We start from the raw sequence: 12,782 nt of genomic DNA on the forward strand, positions 1-12,782 counted from the left end.
ACAAAAAGTTTAGTGTCAATACGCTAAAGCATTGCAGAGATACAGCCTGAAGTGTCATTTTGGCATGATGCCTCAAATTCATCACGGTGGTATGCAAAAACGGTTTTGTATATTGATACAAAATCCATAACATTTTGTCAGCACAGTCTAAAGATCATCTGATTCTATTTTGGTGAATATCGGACTAACGGTTGATGAGGAGGTCGAAAAAGTAGGTTTACAACAAAAATCTAAATGTCAGACAGGACATTTTGGATTTTTGTAGGACACAATATTTTTGTAATTATTTTCATAACGATACGATAATGTATTCAAAAATACAGCATTTTAAAACATAATTCAAAATGGCCGATGCCTAAAATAGCTGACACAGGAAAATTGGATATCATTGGATTCGACATGACTCAATGAATCTAAAGAGACCAGTTGTTTGGCCGAACCATTCAGAAGTTATTTGCAAAAAAATTCATTTTTCATATCTCCTGACCACTAGGTGGTGCTGCATCAAAACACTGCAGGTAGTCTCAGGTCATGGTTATGATAACACACACCAAGTTAGGTCTCAATATGCCAAACTGTTGCCAAGATATAGCCTCACATGCATTCTTGCATGCTTTTCATCAAATTTGTTCATGCGTCATTCGAGAACAGTTGGACGAATCAACTTGAATTCCATAACTTTTTGCCAGCATGGTCTGAAGATGATCTGGGCCAATTTTTGTGAAAATCTGCCTAACCATCTAGGACGACTTCGAAAAAGTCGGTTTAACGAACAATATAATATAGCAAAAAAACTAAACCTTGGGATTTTTTAATTTTGGTTTTCATTCAACTTGACATGCCAAGGATTCAGAGGAAAGATAATTGTACTTTTCTGGCTTACGGTTCAAAAGTTATTAGCATAGAAACATTTAATCTTTGGAAAAATGGTGGCGCTAGAGAGTTGGAGTCAGAGTCTCTAAACGTGCTGTGGTTAATTTTGATATTGTCCTCTATCAGTGTGCCAAATTTCACAAGTTTCCCGCAAGCGGTTCTATGGGATGCCATAGACTTGCAGCGTAAGAAGAAGCAGAATAATAATAAGAATCCTAACAGATACAATAGGTTCCTCCGCACCTTCGGTGCTTGGTCCCTAATAATAAGAAACCTAACGGATACAATAGGTGCCCACGCACCTTCGGTGCTTGGCCCCTAATAATAATAAGAGCGGGAACAAATACAATAGAAGCCTACGCACCTTCGGTGCTTGGCCTCTAATAAGAACGGGAACAAATGCAGCAAGCAGCATTTACAGGGGTTCGAGCATTTACCAGGGCTTAAAATGTGTTATGATGGGTAAATCCTTATTTACTTCCACCTCAACTATGGGATTATATGTATTTGGTACCTACTTGATGGGTAAATGATATCTAGAATTTTGAAATAAAGTAGATGTGTTTAGGGTGCACCATATTTAAACTATTAAGTTTGCTTATTAAATCGTGTAAACTAAATTCTCAGGAGTTTGGACACACGCGATCACGTGGACATTACGCTAATTACACGCAAGAACCGGAGAACGGGGCGTTGAATCCCGCCCAAGACAATATCTGATTGGCTGTCGCACTAAGAAGCACGGGTCAGATGGACACGTTTATAACCCAATGACAAGCTTTTTGCCAAGTTTTTTTTCCCCGTTTTTGCAGTGACTTGGGCTCTTGCCTATGTTTTGTGCTGACCTTTCCATCATCCAGCGTGTACTCTTCAAACCACCAAGAGCTCACTCAAAACTCATCAACTCTTCTGTAAAATCCTTCGCTGAACGCTCCAGACTTAGAGGAAACTCAGTTGCAATCCCGCAATCCAGGAAGTTTCGCGAATGAAGCGCCACCCGGCAAAGCCAACCAACCACTCACCATCGAGTGCTGTCCCTCAGAACACATCATCGACCAACTGCCAGCCGGATTACTTTTCGTCTCTTTTAGAAGAAAACAAACCTATAGGTATTTATTCAATACAGTGGCTATATTAATGAAAAATAAAGCATCAACAAGTGTTGATATTTCCCAACATTTCCCTATAGATCCCCTGTAGAACAGTTCCACTCATTCTCTACTATAGGAGAGGAAGTATTGAATAAACTTGTTAAATCATCTAAACCAACAACATGTATGTTAAAACCTATTTCATCTTCTAAAAGAGGTGCTTCCAGAAGTCATAGATCCTCTTTTGACTATTATTAATTCCTTATTGTCATTAGGATATGTGCTCAAAACCTTCAAACTGGCTATTTAAGCCTCTCATCAAATAACCACAACTTGACCCCAAAGAACTAGTTAATTACAGACCAACCTCGAATCTCCCTTTTCTGTCCAAGATACTAGAAAAGGTAGTATCCTCACAATTATATCCCTTCTTAGAGAAAAATTGTATCTGTGACGATTTTCAGTCAGGATTTAGAGTTACATAACATAACAATATGAAAGAATGCATAGTCCAGGGCTACTCAAATCTTGCCCTGGAGGGCCAATGCGGTGCAGAGTTTGGCTCCAATCCTATTCAAACACACCTGAGCATGATAATTAATGTGTTTGGAATCATTAGAAAACTCTGCACTGCATTGGCCCTACAGGGCAAGATTTGAATAGCCCTACTGCTAAATTCTGAAAAAAAAAAAAAAAACAAAGGTGTAAATTATAGGACCTAAAAACTCTGTATGTAATATCCTAGAATGCTGTCTAAGACATGATGGCTGCTCTGTCCATTCTTCGTCATCAGTTAGGAACCTGGGTTTGCTATTTGATAACAATCTTTCCTTAGAAAGCCACGTTTCTAGCATTTGTAAAACTGCATTTTTCCATCTCAAAAATCTAAATTGCGGCCTATGTTCTCAATGTCAAATGCAGAAATGTTAATCCATTCGTTTATGACCTCAAAGTTAGATTATTATAATGCTTTATTGGGTGGTTGTTCTACAAACTTAATAAACAGACTCCAGCTAGTCCAAAATGCAGCAGCTAGAGTTCTTACTAGAACCAGGAAGTATGACCATATTAGCCCGGTTCATTCAACACTGACCCAGTATCCACAAGAAAATCAATGTTGAATGATTTTTCATACTCGGTTTGCAAAAAAAAAAAAACATTACACATTTTTTTTTTCATAGGCAGTGTGAATTTTCAGTCCATTTTTCTTAAATCTAGCATAAACATCTCATCTCAAAATAGAAGCTGATAATTGTGGTAATCTTTATAGCCACTGATTAGCATTTTTCAGCAATAGGTGTGAATACTTGCCTCTGATTCAAAGTAGCCATACATCCTGGAAGGCCCATCTGGGTGTACTGAAGGGTGACCCTTGGCCCAGTTTGTGTATCTGACACCTTTACCATCAGTCCACAAAAATCTCATCTCCCAATTGACATCATTAAATCCAGTCCATACATCATCATCTGAACCAATCATTAAAGTAGTAAGGAATGCTGCAAACAAAATAAATAGGTCAGAATTATTTAAATCAATTTAACAAACCTGGTTTTCTGCCATAGAATATGGCTTATATTTTTGAAGAGTGTGCATTGAAACTGAAAAGGGGTGGGACAATTAAAGTAACAGAAATATGTGGATCAATATTTCTAATACTTTCTCCTTTTAAGCAGCTTTTCTCTCTCTCTCTCTCTCTCTCTCTATATATATATATATATATATATATATATATCACAAGTGAAATGCTTACCTTGCTCTTCCTGTCTCAGAATGGAAACTAGGTTGCCTCCATGTAAAATGCAGTGGTCACGAGCATTATGCCATGTCATCTTATTATTGAAAAGCTTGTAACACTATTTAAAAATACAAGTGGTATGAATTAGAATGTGCAGCTGTCTATTATTGCCTTTCTAAAAAAAAAACAAAAAAACAAAAAAACAAAAAAAAAAAAAAAAAAATTTAATACTCTAAGAGCAAATCAACAATTTTTATTATTTGTGTTTGTGGTTAATAACTAGGCCCAGATGAAATCAGATCTTTTGAATCATACACACACACACACACGTGTATATATATATATATATATATATATATATATATATATATATATATATATATATATATAATATACACACATACACACTCACTGGCCACTTTAATAGGTACACCTTGCCAGTACCAGATTGTGCCCCCTTTTGTATTCAGAAATGCCTTAATTTTTTTGTGGTATAGATTCAACAAGGTTCAGAAGTTTTGGTCCATATTGACAAGATAGCATCACACAACGTTGCTGCAGATTTGTTGGCTGCACATCCATGATGCTAATCTCCCATTTCATCAGATCCCAAAGCTGCTCTATTGGATTGACCACTACACCACTACACCACCACCACCACCACCACCAGCCTGAACCATTGAGACAAGGCAAGATGGATCGCAGCAGAAATTGATACTTCTCAGACCAGTCAATCTTTTTCTAATCTTCTATTGTCCAATTTTGGTGAGCCTGTATGAATTGTAGTTTCAACTCTGTTTCATGTTCTTAGCTGACAGGAGCAGCACCTGGTGTGGTCTGCTGCTGCCCATCAGCTTCAGGGTTCAATGTGTTGTGCGGTCAGAGATGTTATTCTGCATACCTTGGTTGTAACGAGTGGTTTTTTGAGTTACTGTTGCCTTTCTATCATATCTAACCAATCTGCCCATTCTCCTCTGACCTCTGACATTAAGGCATTTTTGTCCACAACTGCTGCTCACTGGATATTTTCTCTTTTTTGGACCATTTCCTGTAAACCCTTGAGCTGGTTGTGCAATGGAAATCCCACTAGATCAGCAGTTTTTGAAATACTTAGACCAGCCCGTCTGGCACCGTCAAACATTCCACATTTAAATCACTTTAATACCAATTCTTCACCATTCTGATGCTCAGTTTGAACTTCAGCAAGTCGTCTTCACCACATCTAGATGCCTAAATGCATTGAGTTGCTGTCATGTGATTGGCTGATTAGCAATTTGTGTTACCAAGCAACTGAACAGGTGTACCTAATAAAGTGGCCAGTGAGTGTATGTGTGTGTGTGCACATTATATATATATATATACAGTATAGACCAAAAGTTTGGAAACATTACTATTTTTAATGCTTTTGAAATAAGTTTCTTCTGCTCATCAAGCCTGCATTTATTTGATCAAAAATACAGAATTTTTTTAAATATTGTAATATATTATTACAATTTAAAATAATTGTTTTTTACATTTATTATACTTTAATTTATCATTTATTTCTGTGATGCAAAGCTGAATTTTCATTATCACATGATCCTTTAGAAATGATTCTAATATGATGATTCATTATCAAAGTTGGAAACAGTTCTGCTGATTAATATTTTTTCAGAACGTCTGCTGATTAATATTTTTTCAGAACGTCATACTTTTTTAGGATACTTTGATGAATAAAAAGTAAAAAAAAAAAAAAAAGAAGCTATGTTTTTAAAATAGAAATATTTTGTAATAACAATATACACTACTGGTCAGTAATTTGGGGTCAGTAATTTTTTTTCCTTTCTTTTTTTAAATAAAATCAATACTTTTATTCAGCAAGGATGTGTTAAATTGATAAAAAGTGATAGTAAAGAAAATATATTATTAGAATATATTATTAGATTTTTTTTTTTTTTTTTTTAAATGCAGTTCTTTTTAACCTTTTATTCATCAAATATATTAGACAGCAGAACTGTTTCCAACACTCATAATAAATCAGAATATTAGAATGATTTTCTAAATGATCATGTGATAGACTGGATGTTACATGTGACACTGAAGGCTGGAGTAATGAAATATACTATATATATATATATACTATATATATATATATATAGTATATTCAAATAGAAAACTATTATTTTAAGTTGTAATAATATTTCACAATATTACTGTTTTTTCTGTATTTTTGAAACAGCAGAAGAAACTTCTTTCAAAAACATTAAAAATAGTAATGTTTCCAAACTTTTGGTCTGTACTATATATATATATATATATATATATATATATATATATATATATATACACACATTTATATATTATAATGCACATTATTTTATTATTGAAATAGTTCTCACTTTGCCCATAAAGATGGCCCATTCTGGAGAACAGCCCCCTGGTGGCACAGTAGAAGGGGGCATGGTGACGTTGACAAAGTCGGAACTTCTTTCACAGATAGAGGGTAACGCCACACCACAGTTAATATCATTCCAGAATCCTTAAACAAACAAAACAAACAATAAATAAATAAATGCTGAACACTTTATATGTAGCAGTGAATGGGAGACTATGCCAAATATATATTTTTACTACACATGTGCCGATCCAATTTTCAGTGTCAGTATAGTTTCGAAACTGGCATTTTCTGCTGGAATGGGGTATCGGTCAGACGAGATATCCTATATCAAATCCGAAATAGTGTGTATTCTATTCTGTGTTATTGTTAAGCCCCACGGAAGCTAAATAAACATTAAAAAGTACAATAAAGTTATTTTGCACTATATTTTAAATGTTCTGATTCCATTTCACAGTTTAATGTGAGTTACAGGTAAATATTTAAGACGAGTTCACATCACTCTTCTCTCTGCTTCTCACTTCTCTCTGCTGCGGCTGTCATTCATACTCCAATCAGTATTCAAACTGTGCATCACGTTCGGTTATGACAGTCAAGAAGATTAAACTCTCCAAGTTAATTAAATGTTCCTTATGTTATACTTGATCTGTAAATACAGATAAATGTTTTTAAAATAAAAATAAATTTATATAAAACAATTGTGATTATTAAAAGTATGTGAAATAGTGAATGCTGCATATACACACATAAATAAACAAAGCACATAAGTCACACATAAAACATACTAAACGGGGACAAAACATGCAGACATGTCATCCCAGATGTAAAGGTGCTTCTCCATAAATTTAAATGTCATGGAAAAGTTCATTTATTTCAGTAACTCAAATCAAATTGTGAAACTTGTGAAGGTTTTTTTAATTTTGATGATTTTGGCTCACACTGAACAAAAACCCACCAATTCACTATCTCAACAAATTAAAACACTTCATAAGATTCTCTAAGGCAGGGATAGGCAACTTCGGTCCTGGAGGGCCACTGTCCTGCAGAGTTTAGCTCCAACCCTAATTAAACACACCTGAACAAGGCAATAAGTGTTTTCGGGATTACTAGATAGATACAGGCAGGTGAGTTTTTATGAGGGCTGAAGCTAAATTCTGCACGATAGTGGCCCTCCAGGACCAGAGTTGCCTATCTCTGCTCTAAGGGATTCAGCTCTGGTGGGTTTGCTGGTCATTTAACACTATGGTCATTTAACCTGTTAACCTGACCCCGATTATGGGACTCAAAGCTGAAAGTGCTCTACCAAACTTATAATTGTAATAGTTTCCTACTTCAGTGTGTTACAAACAAATTGTGGTGTCTTTAGAAAGAAGACCCTTTGGGCTTCACTTTTTATCAACCAGATTTGATAATGCTCAAAAATATTAAAAGTTATAGACACTGAAGTGCCTTGATTTGATATAAAAATACATGAAATGAGTCCTGGAGCAATCTAGAAAAGTAATGGGTTGAAAACCACATGTCTCATGAGTTTCTATTTCAAATCTGAATTAAATATAATGAAAAATGAGACTCCTGCAAATATTTTCATGAGACCATGTCTACCCCCCCCCCCCCCCAAATATAAGAAAATATATTTCCCAACAGTATTGAAGACTTCTACAAACTATTTAGTCAGTAAACATACCACTGCATAGTTTTTTTCAATTATAAATCACTAGACAGAAACTTAGACATCATATAAGTGATTTATTTGAGCACTAGAAAAATACAAAAAAGAATAATTTGAGTAAGAAAAATAAGAATAATAAGAAAAAAAAAGATTTAACTTTGTTTGCCAATTACAGAACATCCTGAGATTTCTAGAAATGCACATTTTACAATGAATTACGATGCAAATAAGTGCTGATATGCTGATGGCTACTTATACAGATGGTAATAACGCAAATGTGCCAAAGTAAATAATCCACTCTCTCTATTCATATTCATATATTTGCCATCAACACTGTTGACAGTGTCCTTTATCAGTAGGCTTTATATTTATGCTCAACATGAAGTATAGATATTGTTGTCGTGAAGACAAGATCCTGGTCTGTCGGCGGTCTCCCTCTAAGTCACCTACAGTAGCAGCAGCGCGCCAGAGCCACGTCAGGCACGATTCTGGTGTGTAAAGACACAGAAAGCGCGAAGCAGCCACCACGCAATTGACACGCAGCAGAAACGCCATGCAGCCAGTGTGTCACCGGCCTTAGAATCAGCGGCAGGGCAGGATTTGCGCTGAACGTGGAGACTTCCGCCACTTAATTCCGCCACTTGTTCATTTGAAAAATGTACCTATGTTCCGCATACAAAATATTGCATTCGGTCATTCGGTACACACGTGCACCGTACCGAAAGCCCTGTACCGAAACGGTCCGGTACGAATACACGTACCATTACACCCCTATGTAGCAGATGCTTTTTTCCAAAGCGACTTACAAATAAGATTGATAGAAGCAATCAAAACCAATAAAAGGGCAATATTATGTAAGTGTTGTGACAAGTCTTTTTTAGCCTAACGCGGTACATGTAGCTAGAGTTATATATATATAGTGTTCCTGTAGCTCAAATGGTAGAGCACTGCGCTAGCAAGCAAGGTTGGGGGTTCGATTCCCCGGGAACACATGATATGTAAAAATTGATAGCCTGAATGCATTGTAAGTCGCTTTGGATAAAAGCGTCTGCTAAATGCATAAATTTAATTTAATTTTAATATATATATATATATATATATATATATATATATATATATATACAGTACAGACCAAAAGTTTGGACACACCTTCTCATTCAAAGAGTTTTCTTTATTTTCATGACTATGAAAATTGTAGAGTCACACTGAAGGCATCAAGGGCAATTTGACCAAGAAAGAGAGTGATGGGGTGCTGCGCCAGATGACCTGGCCTCCACAGTCACCGGACTTGAACCCAATTGAGATGGTTTAGGGGTGAGCTGGACCACAGACAGAATGCAAAAGGGCCAACAAGTGCTAATCATCTCTCGGGGAACTCCTTCAAGACTGTTGGAAGGCCATTTCAGGTGACTACCTCTTGAAGCTCATCAAGAGAATGCCAAGAGTGTGCAAAGCAGTAATCAAATGTGCTACTTTGAAGAACCTAGAATATGACATATTTTCACTTTTTTTGTTATGTATTTAATTCCATATATAATTCCACATGTGTTAAGTCATAGTTTTTATGCCTTCAGTGTGAATCTACAATTTTCATAGTCATGAAAATAAAGAAAACTCATTGATTGAGAAGGTGTGTCCATATATATATATATATATAAAGAGAGGGAGAGAGAGAGAGAGAGAGAGAGAAAGAATTAGAGGGCCAAATGAAGTCATAGTTTTTATGCCTTCAGTGTGAATCTACAATTTTCATAGTCATGAAAATAAAGAAAACTCATTGATTGAGAAGGTGTGTCCATATATATATATATTAGGGGTGTAACGATACGCGTATTCGTATTGAACCGTTCGGTACGACGCTTTCGGTTCGGTACGCGGTACGCATTATGTATACCGAACGGTTCGTTGGAGTAATTAATTATATTTGAAAAAAAAAAAAAAAGAGAGAGAAAGAAATATAATGATATGCGTTCAACAAGGTAGCCCAATAACCCAAACAACGTAACAGGCAACGCCCCTGACACTCCCGAAGAAGAAAAAAACACCATCTTATATGTTTATGTTAGGCTACTCAGCAGGCGCTCGCTCACTCAGTACACGCTGAAGGCTCGTTGCAAAATAGCCAATGCGTTTAACAGACTAGAAATGAGAAGATCCTCCAATAACCAACAGGTCTGGTGTTTGGGTGCACTTTGGATTCCCTTTAAGCTATAATGGTGATGGCAAGAGAGTGGTGGATAAAAAAACAACGGTATGTCGCATCTGCAACATGACAGGGTACACCAGCGGGATTACAAAAAAAAAAAAAAAAAAACCAGCGGGAATATCTGGGATATATGCGTCAGTACTATCTGGGAAAAGACGAAAAAAAGGAGAAACATGCACGCAGCAAACTATCCCTGCAGCATTTAGACACTATAGCTTACAGGGAATCCAACCCAAACACCAGACCTGTTGGTTATTTTAGGATCTTATATTTCTGGTCTGTTAAATGCATTAGACATTTTGCAACGAGCCTTCAGCGCGTGCTGAGTGAGCGAGCGCCTTAGGGGCCGTTCACATATCGTGCCTAAAAACGCATGGAAAACGCTAAGCGCGTCTTTCTCCTCCTTTCCAAAGCGCTCGGGCAGAAGCGCTCATGAGGCGTCTGTCTTTGCTAAGCAACAATGACGTGCTCTCTCCATGAGACGCGGAAATTTCAGCGAAGGATAAATGGATTTGCAGCTCTAAAAATCGCTTGCAGTAGCTCTGCTACTGAATTTATTTCAAAATTGCAATCCATATACAACTATGATCAGCTGTTCCTTCATCTTGGCTGAGCTCTCAACGTTGTTACGGGAAAGGATGAAGCTGATTGGTTGGTTCTTGTCACATGACCCGCGGTGCGCTTGCGGCATTCTGAAAAGTTGAGATGTTTTTACATTTTGCTGTATCTAAAACGTATCGAACCGAACCGAACCGTGACATCAGTGTATCGTATCGAACCGAACCGTGAATTTTGTGAACCGTTACACCCCTAATATATATATATATATATATATATATATATATATATATATATAAAGAGAGGGAGAGAGAGAGAGAGAAAGAGTTAGAGGGCCAAATGAAGATGTATATTTAGCCATTTCTTGAAGACGGTTAAGGACTCAGCTGCTCGGACTGTGTTGGGCAGGTCATTCCACCATGAGGGAACACTTAATGTAAAAGTCTGTGAAAATGATTTTGTAACTCTTTGGGATGGCCCTATTGCACTGTTCACTTGCAAAATGCAAGCTTCTAAAGGGCACATAATTCTAAAGTAGTGAATTTATGTAGAAAGGTGCAGAGACAGTGATGGTTTTGTCACATCTTTGCCTTGAATTTTATGTGAGCAGCTATTGGTACCCTGTGCAAATTGATGAACAGAGGTGTGACATGCATTCTTTCGGCCCATTATAAACTAATCTTGAAGCCACAACCTGGATTAGTTGTAGAGGTCTGATATAATTGGTTGAAAGACCTGCTAAAAGAGCATTGCAATAGTCCAGTCTGGATAAAGCAAAATCTTGAAAAAGGAGTTGTGTAGATTGTTCCGAAAGAAAGGGCCTGATCTTCCTAATTTTGTATAAAGCAAATCTGCAGAACTGGGCAGCTTTAGAAATGTGGTCTGAGAAATTCAGCTGATCATTTTAGGGTATCAGACCCAAACTAGACAAATGAAAGATTTGATCGGGAGCATGGTTGTAACATGAGGAGCCAAATTCAACAGAAAAGCTCAATTCCTAGTACCACAAGTCAGAAACAAGTCCACTAACTAGCAGCTTGAACAGCTTTCAACATTAGAACAAAAGAACAATTCCAATTTCGGAGAGGAGATTGTGAAATTTAGTAAGTAATCAAGTAATCAAGATTGATGGTCAAAGATATGTACAGCATTACCATCACATGTAAATTATTTGATAGTAATCATGATCGCAAGCTCTTTGGATTGAAACATTGCTTGAAACATTTCTGACAATCAATTATGTGACAAATGTATCATATTCCTGTTACAATAATTTCCAAAATTATACCCTACAAGAGCGGGAAAATTCGGACAATGTGATTGATAAGATAACATGATTTATGAACTGGCAGGACAAACTTCGCAACACCTCGAACAAAGACAATATCTAATTGTTTAAGACAACATTTGAGGTGTGGCCAAAAGGCCAGTATAAATTCTCAGGACAACACCAAATTTCACTTTTAGCTTTTGCTTTTAGGCTTTTGCTTTTAGTCATACCTGGTCTTAGCTTTTGCTTTAAGACATCACTTTTAGCGTTCTTTGAGCGCTGTTTCAGTATGCTTTAGCCTGCATGCCTGCTGCTACTTGAGAAGAATCACAACCTAGTCTCGTCAAACTTTACTTCTGTTCTTTTACTTTAGTTTATTTTCTTTTCTGTTGAGTGTTTTGTGTTCTGAGTTAAGTTTTGTAACACTGTGCCTCCGAGTCTGACCTTGAGTGCCTGCCTAAAACTGCAACAAGCCCACAACTCCACGTCTTCAGACAACGCCCAACCACATGCTTCCCAAGATGTCACTTCTATGACCACTAAACTTTCAGCCAATCTGCAACCTCTGGAAACCCCCTTTTCAACTACAGCAAAGGGAACCCCCTTTACACGGGCAATGCAAGTAACTTACCCCCAGACTGATCTGAACTGGTGTATCTAATATAATTTTAACCTCATTAAGGAACTCAATGCAAGGGTTCAATAACTGAGACCCAAGACACCCCAGTAAATAGATGTTGCGACTTGGACACCTCACCCCTCCAAGATACCTTCAAGGACTTATCTGAGAAGTAAGACTCAAACCACTTAAGTGCAGTTCCTGAGATGTTTTTTGCCTATATGGTTGATAGGAGGATCTGGTGGTTAACTATTTCATAAGCAGAGGACAGATCCAGCAAGATTTGAAAGCCACTCTTGCCAGTTTTAGGGCTTCAACAACGAGGGCAAGACAGTCCATTTCTGAAGCCAGACTGGTTGCAGTCCAGGAGGTTTTTCTGTGAGA

The 12,782-nt window shown here is 37.0% G+C and overlaps 1 protein-coding gene across 2 annotated transcripts in view; it reads right to left on the reverse strand.

The window, feature by feature from the left end:
- Positions 1 to 12,782, reverse strand: part of mrc1a (mannose receptor, C type 1a) — a 179,961-nt gene that overhangs the window by 68,052 nt on the left and 99,127 nt on the right. For both annotated transcript variants that reach the window (XM_052603131.1, XM_052603130.1), the window contains exons 20-22: positions 6,078 to 6,217; positions 3,715 to 3,817; positions 3,276 to 3,460 (exon numbers count right to left, since the gene is read on the reverse strand). In XM_052603131.1, the coding sequence (XP_052459091.1) occupies positions 3,276 to 3,460; positions 3,715 to 3,817; positions 6,078 to 6,217 (428 nt within the window). The remainder of the gene's footprint in view (positions 1 to 3,275; positions 3,461 to 3,714; positions 3,818 to 6,077; positions 6,218 to 12,782) is intronic.

Source organism: Carassius gibelio, chromosome A7 (assembly GCF_023724105.1).
Source record: "Carassius gibelio isolate Cgi1373 ecotype wild population from Czech Republic chromosome A7, carGib1.2-hapl.c, whole genome shotgun sequence".
NCBI lineage: Eukaryota > Metazoa > Chordata > Actinopteri > Cypriniformes > Cyprinidae > Carassius > Carassius gibelio.